This window comes from Schistocerca serialis, chromosome 5 (genome assembly GCF_023864345.2).
Source record: "Schistocerca serialis cubense isolate TAMUIC-IGC-003099 chromosome 5, iqSchSeri2.2, whole genome shotgun sequence".
In the NCBI taxonomy this organism is placed as follows: domain Eukaryota; kingdom Metazoa; phylum Arthropoda; class Insecta; order Orthoptera; family Acrididae; genus Schistocerca; species Schistocerca serialis.
Genome location: NC_064642.1, coordinates 397,986,514 through 398,010,004, shown reverse-complemented (window position 1 = coordinate 398,010,004; position 23,491 = coordinate 397,986,514). Strand labels below are relative to the sequence as shown.

Genomic DNA, 23,491 nt, shown 5'->3' with positions numbered 1-23,491 from the left:
ACAATATTCTCAACTCACCTTGGCTTTTGTGCTGTGCACTTGAAATATCGCAAGCAGCATAACAAATGCTTTCAGCAGACTCCGAAATTTTGCATGTGGCATAAAAGCAGACACTAAAGGAGTAAACAATTTCTGTGCAGTGGCAACCAATCAGCTGTGCCTTCCACCATCCCAGCTACTACCAGGCATTGTTTGCTGCAATACTCTTTGTTTTCCATTTGCCAAGACTGTTTTCCTTGCATCTCAGACAGGAGTGTCCACATTATAAGAACAAACATTATAAATGTTTATGTAGAGATCACAAGGCAGAAGTCTTAACACAGCAGGCGACAGGCAGTGGCCCCAATCAATACAAATTAATCACTTTTGCATCAATGATCTGGTGCTATTACTGCAAAAACTTTTGTTACGTGCAGCAGTGCAAGACACTCCAGTCACTTTTCTTTTCATTACATACACATTGTTAGAATGATAAACCAGTTGACATACTTTAGTGAGGAAGCTCCCTTGCTCAGTGCAGGGCAATTAAATGGGAGGAGGGGGGGGGGGGTGTTTATAGCTACCATGAGGTGCAACTTCTAGGTCATGTGCAACTGACAATCATTTATTTACAATTAGGTATTGTGACAGGTCCATCTGTATATAGAATATATACGGCCTCAGCACTTATTCTACCCTTGAATTTTCATTATATGTGCAGTTGGCACCCACAGCTCATCAGTATCTCGTGCTGCCACTGACATGTTTTGTACGCAATCTGCTCCATTGTTTCAACCTGGTTTGATGAGAGCAATAGGCTTTCAGGCTTACATTGTCTTAAAATTGACTCCAAGTGTGAGATTTTGTAAGGCGTGTTTGATGCTGTTGGCCACCAAGTACGAAATGAAATGGACAGACTAACAAGCTTTGTCCTCCATTTCCTAGAGCCATTTGCCTTCACCATTAGGGGTTGTCAGGAAACATGGGAGATGTCTTCAATTGTGTGGAGACAGTATACCATTAATGCTCAGGCAGACACTAATTCTTATCTTTTGCCTTATTCACGTGACTCTTTTCTAAACTTTCAGAGAGGTAAACTATTCTCCGAAATTGACCTCAGAGAGGTGTATTTTCAGGTGCCTCTTGTCAAAGACTCAAGGAAGATCCTAGTCTAACATGCCATTCAGACTACAGCAACATAACACATTGACCTCTGTCGTGACAAGTGCCCCTGCCTTATTCCAGAAATTTCTTGGACAAACTACTGCCAGAATTCTGTATTGTGTAAATTGTGTTGATATTCTGGTCACACCTTATCCAACAGATAAACATGTGCACAATATCTGCCTGCTTTTTGTGGCCCTTGCACAGAAAGGACCTACCAATGACTTTTCAGGATATGCTGTTTTTCGGGCTTCAGTCACTTATTTAGATTAAATCCTTAGAGAAGAGAGCTTCACCCCACCACAGGATATGTGGAGGTTATTCGGGAAGTGTCTGTGACTAAATCCTTTAAGGGCCTTTGAGTGCTTCTACGAAAAGTAAGTTACTATGCACAATTTATTCCACAGGCAGCCTCCATAACTCACCTGATCAATCATCTCCATAAAAAAGGACTACTTGTCAACGGCCCACAGAGTACAACTGGACTTTTCAGAAGTTAAAATTACCCCTCCAGTCAGTCTCCTGCATCTTGTCTTATCAGCTGCAGTTGTCACTGATGTTAGCCACAGACACATCCCCATGTCGCCAGGGGGCTTCTCTGTCTCAAAATTTAAAGCGTGGAATGGAGAGGCCAATCAGATTTATGTCAAACACACTTATTCTGGCTTAGAAGCATTCCTCTCTCAGGTTAAAGAGCATTATCATCACATTTCCACACAGCATTCCAACACAGAGTTAGTTAGTGCTATCTTGTTTGCTGGCAGGCCTGAGGCTTATATTTGACTGCCATGGAACAGTCTGTATTCAGTTATACAGCCACCTCAAACAATTGCTCAATTAGTTCCCTATAAAGCGTTGTGATTACTCTACAGTATGTCGGTGTGATGCACTTCTTCAACGGGCCCTACAATCTGCTTGGTGGGTTGGCCTTTGGTCTCCCAAACACTCTGGTACAGATCCACCTGGATTTGCTCCCCTATCCCCCCCCCCCCCCCCCCCCCCAGTCACCACCCGCACCACCAGCAGTACAAACTAAGCATGTAAGCATGTTATTGTGCTCCTGACGACAGGTGTAAAGTGGTGGTAACAATTCTCTCTGCTGTGTCAGGTGCTTCAGCTCATGTCTCAGTAACTGCGGGGGATTTTTAGGATGAAGTGACTGGCACACCATTATATCTACCGACCTTGTATGGCACACTAACTAGCCTTGCTCCCATCATTCTCAGCAATGCCAGTACCAACACAGCAGCAAGATCAAGTTCATGCCAACCTCAAGAGTCCTTTCCTGAGGTACACAGGGTTAGTCTTTGTGCATTCCTTCTCTCACTTTTGGCATGTCATCTACCTCCAGTTGCAACAATGGCACCAACTAGTGGCAGCCTTTGAGAAGATCGTTGCAATATGGGTGCACCTCGCACACTGGTGATCAACATCAGTTCTCAATTCATAGTGACCGACTACAAACGGTATTGAACCTGCTGTGGTATTTAATATCCTAGTACATCTGATTCTCCTTTACATGAATGGTTGAAGAAAATGGAACTTTTTCATGGGTCCCCTCATAGGATGCTTATGGATCTCTTACACCTACCCTCAGAAAATGAAACTGACACAGCTGGGGACGCTGGCATGAGCTTGCACTTTTTGATGCAATCTGCCAGACAGCCTTAGTGGCTATGATATGAGGGGTACTGTGCAGGCATACCTAGCAACTCTGGCTGCAGCATCTTGATAAATTGTCTCCCCCAGTGAGGAGCCCACCATATCCAATGTCACAGCCACGTTGCAGCTCTCAATTCCCAGGCCTCTCTTTGTGGATCGCCACTTAGTCAGTCCTGCGAGTTGCAGGACACACTCATGAAAGTTGATCCGGCTCCGTTGACAATTGAATCAGTGACTCTCCTTCATCCTGCTGGGATGCCTCCATTTCCAAAAATGTCCTGGTCAATGCAGGAACCTCCAGATTCCACACCAGCATCCAGCCCCAGCGACATTTCGAAGAGTATTTCATAAATCAATAAGGCCATATGACTTTGGAACCTGAGCAGTTTTGCCATTATATTAACCAGCACAGCATAGCAGTGGTTACTTACTACACACTATTATTCACAGAAGAAACCTCTGTGATAGTGTTTTCAAGTGCTGCAACAGTCATGTCAGTGACGTAACCCCCTTATGCCATGACCATCTCAGTTCACAAGCCACAATGACCATGAGCACCTAAATAACATACACCCTCAATTGCTGGACTCTAAGCAGACATCCTGACCTATGGCCAGTATGAAACTGTATCTCATTACTATGGATTTCTTCCTATTGTGTTATGTAAAATCATTGTATGAAACATTAGTAAAGAACTGACTGGCAGGATCTTAAATGCACCATTGTAATCTATGCATTGAGACCAGTGGTTGTCTATCTGAATACTCACAATGGGTTGGTGTTATAAGCTGTAATTCACAAATATTAATTTCCAACCATTGGTTACTTAGGGCTTTCTACAATATGTATAATTTTGACACTGAAGGTTTTGGATACCCTGTATGCTCATTCCCTAAGACCTGAGATTAACAAGACTTAACACATTGTGAATAATACCAAAAAATAATAGGGTTTGGTCAGGTTTTTTTATATTTTATTTCCTTCACAATGAGCCCATTTCGGCAAATTGCCATCATCATATGCTCTTACATTTAACATCATTGCTGTCATGTCCTCTCTGTTTTGGAATTATTACTTTCTCCCATGTGTACAGTGGAGATGTATATCAGATGTCACTTGTTTTCCATATATGCTACCTTTCTGACTGTCGTCCAAGCCGCTCATCATGAAACTGGCTGTACTTTATGGCGTACCTTCAGACACAGTGCTATGAGCCACAATGTCCCACTTTTCAGAAGGAATAGTTTGCTCAAAAAGGAGGAACATTTTTACACGCAGACCAGGAATCACGCAAAAGCAAGTTATTTCCATAGCTATTGGCCAATAGCAGTGCTCATACCATGTTTTAGTTCTCTTATGCGCATTTTCCTACTGTTGCTTGCTGTGATGTAAATATTCCCTACTGCCTTTGAAAGATTATGCACACGAGAAAGGATCATAAAGGGCATAGCAGCTCCAACGTCTTGCAGTACTATAAGTAACTTCCCAGCAAATTTACCATCCGAATTAGCAGTCAGCATAATGGTATACAAAGGCATTAAGGCATTGATGTTGGCTGCTCCTGATACAACTCTCTTGATACCTTTAATTTTCAGGGTTCCTTTCATATACATATCCTCTTCAAATCCTGACTGATCAGTGTTGAAAAGAAGTTCCTTATTGAACAATGGGGTACGTTTGTTTATCTCATCTACAAACATTAGGGCTGATTCCGCAGTTTGCAGTGCATCATCAAGTTGACACTCTGTTTCAAGTTTCATTATCTTACATCTTCCAATTCTGTAGCACTGTTTGAAGATATGCAACCATCCACTGCTTCCCTTGAAATCAATGTAATCTATGTCGTGTGAAATTTGATGTGCATACCGTGGTAAGTCACTATCACGCACAACCTGTAAAATGTATTGACATCTTTGAAACAAAAAACACTAGTTTTTTGCAACTGAGCATCCTTAAGAAAAAAAGAAACCCCAGTTTCTGTAACAAGTGCACCTTCTTCTCTCTTGAAAATCCATGGTTTTTCTTATGCTCTACAAGGTCAAACTGCTGCAGATTTATTCAGAATCTGTTCATAATTGTTGTTTTACTATGCTGCAGATGATTTTCCATGTACATTATTATGTTTAGTACCCTCTCATTGGGCGATGATTGTCCATTACTATGTTTCACTGAAGATGGGATTTGTGGCTCCCTGTCCAACAAGGACAATGGACTACATAGATCGACACCTGTTTCAATATCACTTTCACTTGTTAAGTACGTATTGTCACCAATGTACTCCTCATGTACATTGTCCACACAGTTGAGCAGATACAATATTACCCATCCACTGACTCATCTTGAAGAAACACTAATATTTCATCTGCCACTTCTTTCTCACTCTGTGAAATTCCTTCAGTTTCTTTCTAACAAAATGTCCACTTTGGCATCTGGGATTGTAGACATACTGCAATGTTTGCTTTATCACTGCCATTGCTCTGATTTGTATTAACACTACTAGCAGTGTACCAGTGTTGTGAGTTACTCACCGACTAAGCAGTTCAACTGCTTCTCTGTAGCTTCATGCTGGGAGCACCATTGAATATCTCCAGTCCCGCCCCTATTGCCATTAGTAGCCAATATTGTGGTTGCATGGTAGGCAATATGTGGGGCATCGAATGCTGTAAATACCAGTGACCTTCTGTGTCCTAGCACTCAAGTGGTTCCTTGTAAGTTTCAGAATACTTTAGTCAAAGTTCAATGCGAGAACACTCAGGATTTTATCAATTGTGTAATACAAAATACAATTTTTTGAGCATAATTTGTAAAAGGAAAAATCGACATCGTAACGGGTTAATGTGGAACAATATATATTATTTTTCTTCAGGTATTGTAATTTTGTGCATTGTTGTTCCTTTTGAACTATAGTGGGTTATTTACAGCAAACTTCATGGTCGAATAAATAGGTCTACACTGTGAAGCAGTAACTCCTTGAACCGATGTCAAATGAGGTATAATAGTGGACCCAAGAAGCGATTTCTCCCAATCAGAAATATCTCCCTTCTGACACTGGTTGAATTATTGAGTGCAACTGCCTGCATTCTTTTGGTTAGATATGACATTATCCATTTGTTTCCTGTGCCATCAATGCCATTAAATCACAGTTTATCTAGGGGAATAGTAATTCACAATCAAATGCCTTATGTAGATTACATAAAATACCAACTGGTACTATTATTTTAATGTTTAATTTTCATAAATTTGGTGAATAAATGTGTAAATAGCATTCTCAGTAGAGCAACTCTTCTGAGACCCATATTGCAATGTATTGAGGATATTATTGTTGCTCAGGTGGAATACTATTCTAGACTACATTACTTTCACAAAACTTTTGGAAAATGATGTCAGTACTTATTAACCACACACAGTAGTTCCACAATTCATAGTGATGAACAACCCATGACGACACATGGGGTGTCAGAACAGAGAAGCAAAGAAGCTGACATATTAGCAATAAGGCACCCATGACATTATAACTATCTTTCTAAAATCTAATGGCAATCACAATGTACACCACAAATGATGATGTTAGCCTTCTTCTTCTTCTTCTTCTTCTTCTTCTAATGCTCACATGTTTAAAGACCTTCATTCAGTGGTGAAGGCTGAAGACACTGGTAGCTTACCTTCAGAATATTTTTGACATTTGTTGCTGTTAAATGTGATTTTGCAGCTTTTGCATCAAGCTGTCTTTCAATTTCTTCCTCCATACCACTAATTACTGCCATCATTTCTTCATCTGGTTCTATATCTTGATATTTCCTACAAACACAATTGTAAAAATAACACATCTGAACATTTTGGCATGAAAATAAGTGGTAAAATCTATGTTAAATATAACTTAAATTTAATACACAATATGTTAACTCAAAATCAGCACTTCAGTTATTTAAATTCAAACAAATTTATTTGAGATTTTCACAATGTGTTCTCCAGTCACTTATCTTTCTCACCGAACGCAGTCTCTAATAATGTGTGTGTACCAAAAGAAATTTTTTAATATTTAAAGACATTCAAATAATGCAGTAACTGAAATGGTGCACAAGCTTTTGCCACGGATGAGAAATGAAGACACTGTATCCACATCCGTTACTACAGAAGCACTTGACAATGGGCAGTGTCTGAAATTAGTAGTGCAAATAAAATTATTTGAAATACAGTCTGAGCAGAAAAATGTCCTTCAAATTTATCAAGTTTAGCCATCCTGACATTTACTGACAGCATTTTCAGGAAACCATGGAAAATAAAAATCTAGATGGCCGGTTGGGGGTTTGAACTGCTCTCTTCCCAAACGAGACTAGTCCCTTTATTACAGTGCCACCGCACTCTGTCAAACTATGTAGAACTAATGGTAGACAATTATCAATTTAATACATAAATACTACCTGGAAAGGAACTGTTGCACTATTACAATCGGCTATTAGTCAAGGAAGATGAGCTCTCCTATACCAATGCCCTGAATGTTGAAGAACACAATGCAATCACAATGACAGACTTGGGAAGTAGTTTCGAGGAGGCCAGGAACAGAAAGACTATAGGTACAGGTGGAATAAATCTGGAACTTATCAAATATGCCAGTATTAAATGGAAAAAAATTATCTGTGCAGTTGTTGAAAGACATTTGTTACTTGCAAAAGATTCCAGAGGAATGGAAGGTACCAAGAATTATAAGAATATATATTACAAAAAATAACATAAAAAAAGAATGTTCAAATTACAGGGATACATCCATTTTAAATGCTGCTGACTAAACCTGATCATCTATCACTAAAAGGAAACTCCAGGCAATAACAAACATTTTTGTGAGAGGAACTGTGCGGCTTTCATAAAGGCGGGTCCTGTGCGGATGCAATACTTGTTTTGAAACAACTGATGCAAAGGAGAAGAGAGGCCAACAAGCCACTGATATCAACAAAGTTCTCAAAGAAAGGACTTGTAAAATGCTTAAGAAGACAGATCTGGAAGGACGAAATTTATTAACATTATTTTATTTGCAGATGACCACATTCCCCTGCAACAGTGGTAGTAAGTCTGGTCCCTACTGCCCACTAGTGGGGGCTCCACCTTTTATGGTGGATGGTCTCTGCCTCTGGATCATAGGGCCTCGGGTTCAATTCCCGGCCAGGTTGTGGATTTTCTCTGCCTGGGAACTGGGTGTTTGTGTTGTTGTCGTTGTTATCATCATCATCATCATCATCATCATCATCATCATCATCATGGTGGGTTATAATTTTCTTTACATTTTCATAAATTTTTGACAAAGTATTTGGTAAGTAATTACTGTTATATGCTTTAACCTGCTGCAACTCTGATGTACAAATTTTATAAAGTAAATTTACTTCCCTACTTTATAAATCACCATTACTGTGAAACTGGTCGGTGGTAAGAAAATTTTACTACTAACAGATACACAAAAGTGGACAGTAGGAAAAAATGTTGACTACCCACATCCTAGAAGATAGTGAAAGTGCTTTACAAGAAAACAGGTTTACATTGAATAATATGTTACAAACTTATCATATGGTTATATCCGCAAATAAATGAAGATAATAGAATCAGAGGGAAAAAGACAAGAACAAAAATTAGTGGTATACAATAAAATAATAAAACAGATAAATTCACTTAAATATGTCGAGACTGCAATCTCAGTATACAAAACTAATTCAGATGTGGTCCAAAATATACAGCAATATGATGGTAATAAATGGTTGTATCTTGGTGGAACTATGAGGAAAGGGAGAATTCTAAGACTGCACAATGTGGTGGCTAAGCCTGCTCTTATTTGTGGTAGTTAAAACTGGATCCTAAGAACGAAAGCTGAACCAAGAACTGGAGCATCTGATATGAGATTTCTGGGGTCACTTATTGGACTAATACTAAGTGACAAAGTGTGGAGTGAAGTTACAAGATAGCAACTAGGCATAAAAACAAGGACAGAAGAGATTAATAATATTATTTTTTTTTTTTATATATGACAGCAAAGGACTTGGAAGAGCAGTTGAATGGAATGGACAGTGTCTTGAAAGGAGGATATAAGATGAACATCAACAAAAGCAAAACAAGGATAATGGAATGTAGTCTAATTAAGTCGGGTGATGCTGAGGGAATTAGATTAGGAAATGAGGCACTTAAAGTAGTAAAGGAGTTTTGCTATTTGGGGAGCAAAATAATTGATGATGGTCGAAGTAGAGAGGATATAAAATGTAGACTGGCAATGGCAAGGAAAGCGTTTCTCAAGAAGAGAAATTTGTTAACATCCAGTATTGATTTAAGTGTCAGGAAGTCATTTCTGAAAGTATTCGTATGGAGTGTAGCCATGTATGGAAGTGAAACATGGACGATAAATAGTTTGGACAAGAAGAGAATAGAAGCTTTCGAAATGTGGTGCTACAGAAGAATGCTGAAGATTAGATGGGTAGATCACATAACTAATGAGGAAGTATTGAATAGGATTGGGGAGAAGAGAAGTTTGTGGCACAACTTGACCAGAAGAAGGGATCGGTTGGTAGGACATGTTCTGAGGCATCAAGGGATCACAAATTTAGTACTGGAGGGCAGCGTGGAGGGTAAAAATCGTAGAGGGAGACCAAGAGATGAATACACTAAGCAGATTCAGAAGTATGTAGGTTGCAGTAGGTACTGGGAGATGAAGAAGCTTGCACAGGATAGAGTAGCATGGAGAGCTGCATCAAACCAGTCTCAGGACTGAAGACCACAACAACAACAACATGACCATATCAAAAGGCTGCCACCCAAACACCTGCCATGACAAGCATTACATTTCAGCCAAACTGGGAAATGAGGTATAGACAGCCAATGAAAAGACTGCAAATGTTAGAATAAGGAAAGGTTCTCATAAAAGTATAATTAAAAATAATGTAAGTATATTTCACCAAAATATTGGGAGTTTAACGAATAAAATAGATGAGCTTCTGGTTTGTTTACAAGATTTAGAAGCTGAGGATGAAATAGATGTACTATGCCTGTCTGAGCATCACATTGTTACTGATATGGATAAGGTAAATGTAAGTGGATATAAGCTCTCTGCACATGTAATGAGAGAAAATATGGAGAAAGGAGGAGTTGCCATATATGTCAAAAGTTATCATTGTGCAAAAAGTATAGAAACAAAAAAGTTTTGTGTAGAGAAACATATAGAAGCATGTGCCTGCGAGCTTAAATTAAATAAAGGCACATTTATAATTGTAACAGTACATAGGTCCCCATTGGGGAAATTTTCATCTATTTCTGAAAAATTTGGACTCCTTGTTGTGCTATCTGTCAGACAGGGGGAAGCAAATTGTTATTTGTGGGGACTTCAATGTAGATTCTCTGAAAGAGGGTAATAGGAAAAATGACCTTGGAGTATTACTCGGTTCTTTCAATTTGACACCCGTTATTGATTTTCCTACTCGGGTGGTAAAGGATAGCAGCTCACTGATAGATCTTTATAGACCAAGATAAGTTTAACCAGATAAATGGTCAGCCTGTTGAGAATGGTCTTTTTGATCATGGTGCACAGCTAGTTACAATATATGACATAGCTCCATTCAGCAATACTAAACAGTCCTCCAAAGTAGCATGTTCAGTCAACGATTTAACAATTGCAAATTTCAGGGAAAGCCTACAGCAGTTAGACTGGGATGAAGTGTACCGTGAACCTGATGCCAATTTAAAATATAGTTTATTTCATGAAATTTTTGTAAATGCATTTGAAAACTGCTTCCCCAAGAAAATAGTTGAATATACTCGTAAGAAACTTTGTAACAAACCATGGCTTACTAAGGGTATAAAAATATCTTGTAACCGAAAAGGGAAATGTATCTGACAGCAAGAAAGAGTAGTGACCCAGAAACTATCAAACATTATAAAAACTACTGTGTTATATTAAGAAAAGTTATTAAAAAATCCAGAAGTATGTGTATCATGTCTGAAATCAGCAACTCTGATAATAAAATTAAAATAATTTGGAATATTATTAAAAGAGAAACAGGTCAACCAAGAGCACAGGAAGACAGTATTACCATCAAATTGAATGAAAACTTTACGAACAAAAAGTCAGAAGTTGAAAATATTTTTAATAATCATTTTCTAAATGTTGTGGATATAGTAGAATCCAGGTGTTCATTAGAAGATGCTAGGCTGTTAATGGAAGAGGCCATACCTATGCAATTTGATACAATTGAAATCTCACCCACTTCTCCCTCTGAAATTAGGAAAATAATAAACTTGCTTAAAAGCAAAAACTCACATGGAATTGATGGCATTTCCAGCAAAATACTAAAAGCTTGTTCTCAACTGATAAGTAAGATTCTCAGCCACCTGTGTAATAGCTCTCTGGAACAGGGCATTTTCCCTGATAGACTGCAATATGCTATTGTTATACCTTTGCATAAAAAGGGGGATGGATCTGATGTCAACAATTACCGTCCAATCTCCCTTCTAACAGCTTTATCCAAAAGTTTTGAGAAAGTAATGTATTCAAGAGTAGCTTCACATATCTGTAAAAATGAAGTACTAACAAAATGTCAGTTTGGTTTCCAGAAAGGTTTTTCAACAGAAAATGCCATATATGCTTTCACCAATCAAATTTTGAATGATCTGAATAACCGAACACCACCCATTGGGATTTTTTGTGATCTCTCAAAGGCTTTTGATTGTGTAAATCATGAAATTCTGCTAGACAAGCTCAAATATTGTGGCATGAGTGGGACAGTGCACAAATGGTTCAATTCGTACCTAACTGGACGAGTGCAGAAAGTTGAAATAAGCAGTTCTCATAATATGCAAAGATCAGCACATTCCTCAAACTGGGGAACTATCAAGAATGGGGTTCCACAAGGGTCAGTCTTGGGTCCTTTGTTGTTCTTAATATATATTAATGACTTGCCATTCTATATTCATGAAGAGGCAAAGTTAGTTCTCTTTGCTGATGATACAAGTATAGTAATCACACCTGACAAACAAGAATTAACTGATGAAATTGTCAATAATGTCTTTCAGAAAATTACTAAGTGGTTCCTTGTAAATAGACTCACTCTGAGTTTTGATAAGAGACAGTACATACAGTTCCGTACAGTAAATGGTATGACACCATTAATAAATATAGACCTTAATCAGAAGCATATAGCTAAGGTAGAATATTCCAAATTTTTAGGTGTGTCCATTGATGAGAGATTAAATTGGAAGAAACACATTGATGATCTGCTGAAACGTCTGAGTTCAGCTACTTATGCAATAAGGGTCATTGCAAATTTTGGTGATAAACATCTTAGTAAATTAGCTTACTATGCCTATTTTCACTCATTGCTTTCATATGGTATCATATTTTGGGGTAATTCATCACTGAGGAATAATGTATTTATTGCACAAAAGCGTGTAATCAGAATAATAGCTGGAGTCCACCCAAGATCATCCTGCAGACATTTATTTAAGGATCTAGGGATATTCACAGTAGCTTCTCAGTATATATACTCTCTTATGAAATTTGTTATTAATAACCAAACCCAATTGAAAAGTAATAGCAGTGTGCATAACTACAATACTAGGAGAAAGGATGATCTTCAATATTCAAGATTAAATCTAACTTTGGCACAGAAAGGGGTGAATTATACTGCCACTAAAGTCTTTGGTCACTTACCAAATAGTATCAAAAGTCTGGCAGATAACCAACAAGTATTTAAAAGAATTTCTGAATGACAACTCCTTCTACTCCATAGAGGAATTTTTAGATATAAATTAAGAAAAAAATAAATAAATAAATACAAAAAACACAAAAAATACAAAAAATAAAAAAGTTGTTATATTAACTTAAGTATGTTGTTAAATTAACTTAATTATGTCATGTATTGGAAAATTTGACTCGTTCCACATCATTACGAAATATGGTATTCATGATCCATGGAACTAGTATTAATCTAATCTAATCTAGACAGACACAAAAGTTTTGTTCAATTATTCTGGTTATGAAACAGACCAATGCCCACTCCTTGAAATGGAAGAAGAAAAAAACAAGAACAAATATTTAACTACACCATTTCCATACCGAAGCCACTAACCAAATGATTAAAAAATCTCATGTATGAGACGGGCTAAGCACGCAAATTATATTGACCCAACTGTCTATTCCCTTTTCCCCTTTCCTTATATTAATTGTGTACAAGATTTTGATAAGAAACAGAAAACTAGACACAATGTATATTTTTAGTGTTGAATTTTACAAAGTTCATCTCTGGATCTCTACCTAGAGCATATTTGGCACAAAGTAATTATTGATCAAATATGCTAACCCACACTGATAGCACAACAAAAATTCCACTCAGTAAATCTTTTGTTATCGAATAAAATATGACCCAGCAAAATTGCTCAGTATCCAGTAATACAGGGCCTGCCCAAAGATTACTACTTGCTGAACGACAACTGAAAATAGAATCTAGCATTTCTAATCACCTCAGTTGGTGAAATACATATTACCTTTGTAAGCAAGAAAGTCCTGAGTTGAGATATGACAAACAGTTATGGTGTGGGCAAGCTGGTCTTTACATCACTATTGCTCACCAAAGATATTAAAAATTAAAAATGCTATAACACACTTTCATCTAAAACTGAAACGTGTGAACAGTAAGTGGAAAATTTAAGCCATCAAGAGGATGGGAAGCATGACAAAACTGCACAATGGATTTGACAGTATTCAACAGTTGAGAATATTCTCCAGCATTGCAGTGCGAAATACGATACAGTCACAAGTGATTTCAGTGATATACGACATTCTACAGTTGACCTATGTAGAGTTAGTATAAAATTGAACACAGTACACATTAATTAAGATTATCTTTTACATCCAACCCTGTCAGGCACTCTGGATATGTAGCACGCTATCAGAGCTGTCAGAAAGATACAATGACTAGGCCAGTGAAATTCTAATATGTAATTGTATATCACAGTCTGGATCTTAACTCTAACTCAAAGTCTAGAATATGATAACGCAGAATATGTTCAAGAATAAGTAGTTTGAAAGTCCATAAATAATTCAGGAGCACTTGCATGTGCCCCCCCCCCCCCCCCCGCATCCCTCCTCCTCCTCCTCCCTCCCCCCCCCCCACACACACACAGACACCCTCTGTGCAGCTATATTGTGCTTTTTTGTGTGTCCAGTACTTAGCAACCTCCAAGGCGCTTGCAGGAGATCATTCTTCATGCAGGATGTAGGGTACAAGGGGCACTGAAGCATGCGGCTTGTTGCTTGTGGTTTGTCCTTGCCCACAATAACAGGACATATCTTCTGTTATGAAGCCCCATCTCTTCAGGTTGTCTCTGGATCGTCCAACTCCTGATCATAATCTGTTTAAAGATTTCCACACCAGCCAGCTTTTATTGTGTCGAGGTGGTAGTTCTTCAGCTTCTGGCATCCACCCCGTGTAGTTGAGGCATCAACTTCTTCCATAACTCCAGCCTTGTCTTCTCTGGTGAAATGGTGAGCTTCTCGCATGTCCTCGGGAAGCTCTTTCGCAAGCTCAGCCATTGCTGTGGTGGATTATGTCTGTGCAGTGGATGGGCACTGTTCTGTTCCACTTGCAGTCTCTCCTTGTTGGCAGCAACTGCTCTGCGTACCTATGGTTGCACTATTCCAGCCAGGTAGTAGAGTTTATCAGATTTCTTAAGCAACCTGTGATCATCCTGCAGGTTTCATTGAGAGCAATGTCTACTCGTCTGGCATGAGATGACCTGTACCAGACTGGGAAAGCATATTTGACAGTAGAAAAGCACAGTTCCATTGCAGAAAAACGAATAGTTTGTGTTTGCGAATTAGGTTGTTTCGAGTGGAGATTTTACATTTTGGTGTTCTTGCAGTGAGTTTTGAATGTCAGAGTTCTGTCAAGAGTGACTCCAAAGTATTTAGGGACATAATGATGCTGGAGTTCGGTGCCTGACCATTCAATATGTAGCATACAATTAGCTTTCCTGTTCCTTAAATGAAAGGCACACACTTGTGTCTTTGAAGGCTTTGATATGAGTTGATTTCAATTGTAATAGCTTGACAGTTTTCTAAGTGCAGTTGTCAGGTTTCTTTCCACTGTTTCAAAGCATGAGATCTGTGTAGCAACAGCTACGTCATTTGCATAGAAGAATCTCCTTGTGCCTGGGGTCAATGGCTGATCACTGGTATGAATGTTGAAGAGAAGTGGAGCCAAGATGATTCCCTGAGGAAAACCATTTTTCTGTGCTCTCCAGCAACTGTGTTGTCTGTGGGAAAAAAAAAAAAAAAAGGGTGCTGATTTGTCTAACGAGGTGGGCGTTCTTGATCATACTGTATAATTTTGCTTGTGGACAGTATTATATACTGCTATGAGATCAACGAAGACCATGCCCATTAATTGTCAGGTTTCAAAGCTGTCCTCTATAAACTGAGTGAGATTCAAAAGTTGCATTCTGCAGCTTCTGTTTGGTCAATGTCCTACTTGTTCGGGTATGAGAATAGGATCTATAACTGATCGGATTCTATTCAGAATCATATGTTCAAACAGTTTATAAAGGTGACTCAAAAGGCTAACTGGTTTGAAATTCTTGGGACGATTTGCTTCCTTTCCAGGTTTCAGAAGAGCTATCACCCTGTACTTTCACCAGATCTTTGGTATTTGGCACTGGTTCATGCAGTTGTTGAAAAGCTGCCGAATCCATTTTCTTGTTGCTGGGCCAAATTTCTTGATTTGCTCCATACATGAAAGGAGCTCCACAAAGACTGCAACGATTTCCAACCAAGATAGGACTTGCAATCGGACGTACCCAGGGCATCAGATTTCTCTGGCAACTGATCCTTTCACACTATAATCATCATCTTGATCGTTTTCAGGACCACAGTTGACCATCATATCATTGAATCATTGAATATAGAGGGTATATTGTGCTGATTGGTTGGTTAACTGATTTGGGGGGGAGGGGGGGGGGGAGATATATGGGACTAAACAGTGAGGTTATCAGTCCTGAGATTCCAAAGTTACTTGCGTAAGAGAAAGCGTCTGCTGAAAGTGGACAGATCCAGGGGTCAAGCTATAAAATGAGGAAGTTAAAACACAGTAGAAGGCTTAAAAGGGTAGGCAAAATCCAAACACTGGAAAAACAGAGAGAGATAAAAAAGGGGTCTTTGCACAGGGAAGTGGTCATGGTCCTAGACCAGAAAAAAACGAAGAGGGACCCCAATCACAACCCACTGCCCTTGCTCTAGGAGTAAAGCAAAACATTACATCTGAAAATAAAAACAACTTTCATGTGGGAAACTGAAGAGCAGTTCAACCATCCATGAATTGTCCGCTAATATTAAAGAGAAGAGATTTGGAAGGCTATACTTAGTATGAAGGGCCAAAAGAAGGGTCATTCCACCAGTATATGGGACATTGTCAGTCTGGCTCCACACCCACATTGTGGGGGTAGTTTGTTACGCAAGAGATAACAATGGGTGAGCCTGATATGATCAATGCATACACAGCATAAGACAGTGGACTCCTTCCGAGAGGAGTTGAAGTAAAAGCACCAAACTGCAGTAGTGTTCTTGATTGTGCGGAGTTTATTACTGAGAGCAGTAGCACACCAGATGTCATTCCACTTCTGGGCAAAGAAAGATTTGATGTGGATTCGCATATCTGCATCTGGAATCATGAAAGGGAATGGGGGTAAGTATCTGCCTCTGTAGCCAGACTCAGCCAGTTTGTTCCCTGGGATGCCAAGGGCAGAGAGAAGATCACTGACAGCAGTGACCAAATGGTGATGAGAGTAGCATTGCTCTGTAGCCTGCAAGTTGCTCATTGAGTTGATACATATTAAAACACTGTGGAGGGAAGCCTGAGTAATAACATGGAGGGTCCTGTTAAGGGCTAGCAGCTCTGCTGTGGACACACTGCATGATCACGGCGGTAAATGGTGTTCCATGCTAGTAGGAAATGTGAGAGTGTATCCCGCCTTAGCTATTACTTTAGAACGATCAGTGTATAAGATAGAACTCTTCAAGGCTGGAATGTACAAGATGCCAAAATATCACAGGTGCAACAGAGGCCTTAGGATCCTGGAATAGGTTGGTCCTAATCTGTGGTCGAGGTACCATCCAATGGGGGAGTGAGAGGAAATACACAGGGCACATTCCATTGATTGGATAGGGTGCACGGGATGGTCAGGGAATCATTGAATGGAGATTGCATAAGAAACCAGGAGTTGACTCCATCACATTTGTAGATGATAAATCCCCACTTCTGCAAGGAGACTGTTGACAGGACAAGTGCGAAAGGCACTGATAGCCAGACACACCCCATAATGATGAACAGGGTCAAGTACTTTCAGAGTGCAAGAACCCACCAAGCCATAAACCTGACAACCACAATATAGTCTGGAGAAAACCTGAGCATGGTAAAGTTGGAGAAGAATAGCATGGTTTGCACACCAAGATATGTGGACCAGGAGACAGTGTTACGCTTCCGCATGCAGGTAGTCTTCAGATGGTGAAATGGGCCGCCATGTCATCTTTTTATCAAAAATAAGGTCCAAGAAACAGGACTGTGTACAGCACCTAGGGGCTGGTTGCCTAAATTAAGTTCTGGACTGGAGTGTCTGTGGTCAATGGCAAAAATGCAAAGCTCACGTTATGGAGGGAGAAAACTGGAATCCATGGGAGAGTGCTCATGAAAAGGCCTGTCGGATGGCACCTTGGAATTGGCATTCAGCCGATGCTACTGAGTGGGAGCTGCACCAGATTCAAAAATCTGTCGACATAAAACGCTAAGGTAACCAGAGGCCAAACAGAGGTTACAAGTCCATTGATGGCAGTGAAGAAGAGTGAGACACTTAATACAGAACCCTGTGGGATACTATTCTCCTGGATCTGAGGGGGGCTGAGTGCAGTGCCAACTCAAACCTGGAAGAGCCAGAGGGATAAAAACTAATAGATAAAAATCTGAAGGGGGCTGTGAAAGCCCCGGTCATGGAGGGTAACTAAAATGCGATGGCACCAAGTCATGTCGTATGCCTTATGTAGGTCAAAGAAGACTGCGACAAGGTGCCAGCAGTTAGAAAAAGCCTGTTGGATTGCTGTTTCCAATCTGAGTAAATGGTCAGTTGGGGATCATCCTTCCTGGTAGCCACACTGATATGGGGACAAAAGGCCCTGTGATTCGAGTACCCAACATAATTGTGGAAGCTAACCATCCTATCAAGCAGTTTAAAAAGTATGTTGGTCAGATTAATTGGGTGGTAGTTGTCAAGAGACGTTGGGTTCTTCCCGAGCTTAAGGACGGGAATAACTATACTATCTCGCCATTGCAAGGGGAAGGCACCTGTGAGCCAAATGTGAATGAAGACCCTGAGTTGATGTTGCCTCTGGGTGATGTCCAACTGTTGGATAATCTGGTTGGATGGAATCCGAGCGTGGGGCCGTGTCACACGAAGAGGCAAGAGCCTGCAAGAATTCCCATTCAGTAAATGGTTCATTATAGGATTCAAATGATGGGGGTTGAAACAGAGGGAGATTTCTTCAACTTGTCGTTTCTGCTTGAAAAAGGTAGCAGGAGGCCGATGCTTTCGCAAATTGGGTCACAAGGTGTTCTGCAAGGACCGATGTATCAGCACACGGAGCACCCTACAGGATAACGCTCTGAACATTTGATTGTCGCTGGTAGCCCAGGAGGCTACAGAGCTCGGACCAAACCTACAATGAATAGGCATACATCCCCAGGGAGGAAACATGGTGCTCCCAGCATTCCTTTTTACTCTGAGTAATAAGGTAGTGAGCCTTAGCACAGACATGCTTGAAACCAATGAGTTTGGTCTGTGAAGGGTACTGTTTAAATCACTGCAGTGCCCATTGGCAGTCCTGGATAGTGTCTGCTATGGCGTTGGTCACCACGGGACCAGTCAACGATGAGGGGCCTGTGGATAGAAGGATAGCAGTGCCAGCAGCATAAAGAAGAGTGTCAGAGATATCTTGCACGACTATATCAATGCAGTATGAGAGATAGGTGTAGAAATGAACAGCAGACACACATAAAGATCAACTGGCTCTGTGGAATGCCCAACATGGCAGCCTGTCAGCCAGGTGACGACAGGGGACTGAGAGTATCACCAGAAATTGGTCAGTGTCACAAAGACCTTCATGAGGTGACCAATGTAGGGAAGCCACAAGAGCAGAAGAGGATGTTGTGAGATTAATATCATAAAAGGTGCTATGAGCGGCACTGTAATGGGTAGGGGAACCATCAGAGGAGAGACATATCAAAGTCTGTAATAAGTTGGTCAACTAGGAGACCGCTACCCATCGAAGTGCCACTCCCCTCACAGGGGGAGGTGTGCATTGAAGTCCCTGAGGAGGTGGTACAGGGGTGGAAGTTGCTGTGTTAAGGTAGGCAGGTCAACATAAGGAAGTGGCCTACCCGGAGAGAGATAGATATTGCACATGGTGATTTCTGTGGTCGTTCGCACTTGTACCGCAATTGCTTCCACGTTGGTACGAAGGGGGATCCAGTCACAGATGGTATCTGTGCAAACCAAAGTGCAGACCCCTCCAGATATTCTGGCATTGGCCTAGTTCTGACAGAACACCCGATAATCAAAAAACGTTGAAGAGCAGTCATCATGAAAGTGCATTTCTTGAAGAGCAAGGCAGAACGCAGAATAAGAGGAAACGAGTTGTTGTATTTCCAGTAGGTGACAGTAATATCCAATGCAATTCCACTGGATTACCATGTGATTAGAGTCCAGTTCAGACATAAAGAAGCCGAGGTGAGGTCATGTCACGGGGTCAGGAGTCGTCACTGATAAGGATGGAGTGACAGCCATAAATAAGATGTCCATCTCAGATAGCGAAGGGGGGAGATGGCACAGCCGGGGGGCACTGGGGGTGGGGTGGTAGTTTGCCTTGGGATTACTACTACTACTACTACTACTACTCATCCTCCTCCTCCTCCTCCTCCTCCTCATCTTTCATAGACAGTGTGTCCCATGACTGAGTTGTGGGAGAAGGCCTCTGGCCTGAGAGACTGCAAGGGGGAGAGATCCTGGGGCGAGCCCCATCACTAGTGGGCACCGAAGAAGGGGGCACTTCTTTCATCCAGGGAGTGGCACCCAGAGGGGAGGGTGTGGGAACCATAGGAGATGGGAAGTTGAGAGGGGAACAGTGCTGGGGTAAGGATGAGGTAGGAGGGGGAAAGGATGCAACAGAGGCAAAAGTAAAAGAAATCAACACTGGGTGGAGGCAGTCATATTTTTTACCACACAGAGGGTCCACCATACAGTGAGAAGACATATGCCCAAAATGCAAGCACCGAAAGCACCTCATGAGTGGTGGGACGTACGGCTTCACATTGCATCAGTTACACGTAACCTTGACCTTCTCTGGGAGAGTATCCCCCTCGAAAGCCAGAATAAAGGCACTGGAATCAGTGTGGTTGTCTTCACGACCCTCCTGCACACGTCTAACAAAATGAACACTGTGCTGCTCCACATTAGCCCGGAGTTCCTCATCAGTTTGCAGGATGACATCTCAATTAAAAATCATTCCATGGACCATATTCAGAGACTGGTGAGTGGTAATAGACAATGGGACGTCACTAATGCTGTCATACGCATGAAGGGCTGCAGATTGGGAGAGAAAAAAAACTTTGATCAACAGGAAGCCTGACTGCACCTTACTGAGAGACTCCACTTTGCCAAACTTGTCCTCAATATTCTCCACAAAAAACAACGGCTTTGTGGCACTGAATGTGTCCCCATCTGTCCTGGTAGAAATCAGATAACAGGGAAAGTGTTTCATTTCAGGATGACAAGCCTGACCCTCCACCCAGTGTATAGCCAGGGAAGGGAAGGGAAGGCTGCAAGCTCATATTAATCAACATTCAATGACCACTTGAAAAGATGGCCATTTGAGAATGGCCAGATACAGGCAGCTTGATACCCTTCATGCACCAAGCATTCACCCTGATACTACCCACTGCAATCAAGGACTCTCTCCATGGGCATCATCCAGCCACAACAATCACCCTCTGGCACAGCGGCTGTTGCCAGGAGTTCCGATGCTCCTGGATGGAAAACAACCACTCCTTGGCATACATAGGCAGGGAATAGCTCAGGTATCAGTGGTGTGATCCCTGTGTTGTCAGATGTCTCCACCATATGGGTACATAACTGCCCCATCACATGGATTGGCTACACAAGCTGGTGACCTAGTAGGGTGGAGGGGAAGCTGCAGCAGGGAAGGAAGGGGGTGAGGAAGGGGGGAAGAGGAATCCACACTATAGATGCTAGGGAGGGAGTTCTTCCCCAAAATACCCACACCAAAAACAGAAAATTTAGAAGTGGAGGTCAAACACCAAGGTAGGATCAAAACAGCAAAAAGGATGAGAGAGAATAAGCAAAAGGAACAAAATTGCAAGAAATAAAGGGAACCAGGTGGATGCCCAGGTCGACATACACTCCTGGAAATTGAAATAAGAACACCGTGAATTCATTGTCCCAGGAAGGGGAAACTTTATTGACACATTCCTGGGGTCAGATACATCACATGATCACACTGACAGAACCACAGGCACATAGACACAGGCAACAGAGCATGCACAATGTCGGCACTAGTACAGTGTATATCCACCTTTCGCAGCAATGCAGGCTGCTATTCTCCCATGGAGACGATCGTAGAGATGCTGGATGTAGTCCTGTGGAACGGCTTGCCATGCCATTTCCACCTGGCGCCTCAGTTGGACCAGCGTTCGTGCTGGACGTGCAGACCGCGTGAGACGACGCTTCATCCAGTCCCAAACATGCTCAATGGGGGACAGATCCGGAGATCTTGCTGGCCAGGGTAGTTGACTTACACCTTCTAGAGCACGTTGGGTGGCACGGGATACATGCGGACGTGCATTGTCCTGTTGGAACAGCAAGTTCCCTTGCCGGTCTAGAAATGGTAGAACGATGGGTTCGATGACGGTTTGGATGTACCGTGCACTATTCAGTGTCCCCTCGACGATCACCAGTGGTGTACGGCCAGTGTAGGAGATCGCTCCCCACACCATGATGCCGGGTGTTGGCCCTGTGTGCCTCGGTCGTATGCAGTCCTGATTGTGGCGCTCACCTGCACGGCGCCAAACACGCATACGACCATCATTGGCACTAAGGCAGAAGCGACTCTCATCGCTGAAGACGACACGTCTCCATTCGTCCCTCCATTCACGCCTGTCGCGACACCACTGGAGGCGGGCTGCACGATGTTGGGGCGTGAGCGGAAGACGGCCTAACGGTGTGCGGGACCGTAGCCCAGCTTCATGGAGACGGTTGTGTATGGTCCTCGCCGATACCCCAGGAGCAACAGTGTCCCTAATTTGCTGGGAAGTGGCGGTGCGGTCCCCTACGGCACTGCGTAGGATCCTACGGTCTTGGCGTGCATCCGTGCATCGCTGCGGTCCGGTCCCAGGTCGACGGGCACGTGCACCTTCCACCGACCACTGGCGACAACATCGATGTACTGTGGAGACCTCACGCCCCACGTGTTAAGCAATTCGGCAGTACGTCCACCCGGCCTCCCGCATGCCCACTATACGCCCTCGCTCAAAGTCCGTCAACTGCACATACGGTTCACGTCCACGCTGTCGCGGCATGCTACCAGTCTTAAAGACTGCGATGGAGCTCCGTATGCCACGGCAAACTGGCTGACACTGACGGCGGCGGTGCACAAATGCTGTGCAGCTAGCGCCATTCGATGGCCAACACCGCGGTTCCTGGTGTGTCCTCTGTGCCGTGCGTGTGATCATTGCTTGTACAGCCCTCTCGCAGTGTCCGGAGCAAGTATGGTGGGTCTGACACACCGGTGTCAATGTGTTCTTTTTTCCATTTCCAGGAGTGTAAATCAGAACACTGAGAAATGGGAAGGAGGGGGCAGCGGGGAAGGAATGAGGATGGGGAGGGAGGGGCAGGAAAAAGGAAATGCAGCCCAGGAAGGAAGAAAGGGCTGCAACAGCTTGGGGGCCTGTGTGCGCCACGCACAAATTCACAAAAGAGCCGTGAGCTCCCTGGGTGGTACATTGTACTGGTTGAACACAGAATGCAGGGGCTGCAGTTCTGCGGATGGACTAGGGTGAGGGGTTGTGTCAGGTGGGGTTGGCAGAGGGAGAAAGAGGTGGAAAGCAAGAGATGGCGGTTGCAAGGAGTAGCTGGTGGTGTAGAGGGAGGCATTGGTTTGGTGGGATAGGAATGCGGGAGGGAGAGGCAGCAGGTGTACAGGCACAAGATCTGTTGAGTGTGTTTGGTACTTGATGACATGGAGGTGTGGATTGAGAGGAGGGGGCAGGGCAGGACAGGACAGGACAGGACAGAGGTAGGCACAGGATGTGAGTGCAGTGGGTTGGCAGACATTGATGCCAAGAAGATTATGAGAGTGAAGGGTGTATTACAGAGATAATTCCCATCTGTGTTATCTGGGGGGGGGGGGGGGAGGGGTGAAAGGATCCAGATGGCAAGGTTTGTGAAGCAGGCACTGAACTTTGGCATGTTGTGTTCCACCACAAGATGATCAACTCTGCTCCTGGCCACAGCTTGGCAGTGGCCATTCATTCTGGTGGACAGTTGATTGGTGGTCATGCCCACATAAAATTCTGTGCAGAAATTGCAGCAAAGCTGGTATCTGTCC

The 23,491-nt window shown here is 42.2% G+C and overlaps 1 protein-coding gene across 2 annotated transcripts in view; it reads right to left on the bottom strand.

Annotated features, from left to right (window-relative positions):
* The window catches only part of LOC126480672 (GON-4-like protein), a 194,230-nt gene that overhangs the window by 158,927 nt on the left and 11,812 nt on the right, over positions 1 to 23,491 (bottom strand). For both annotated transcript variants that reach the window (XM_050103895.1, XM_050103896.1), the window contains exon 2: positions 6,468 to 6,603. In XM_050103895.1, coding sequence (XP_049959852.1) covers positions 6,468 to 6,603 — 136 coding nt within the window. The remainder of the gene's footprint in view (positions 1 to 6,467; positions 6,604 to 23,491) is intronic.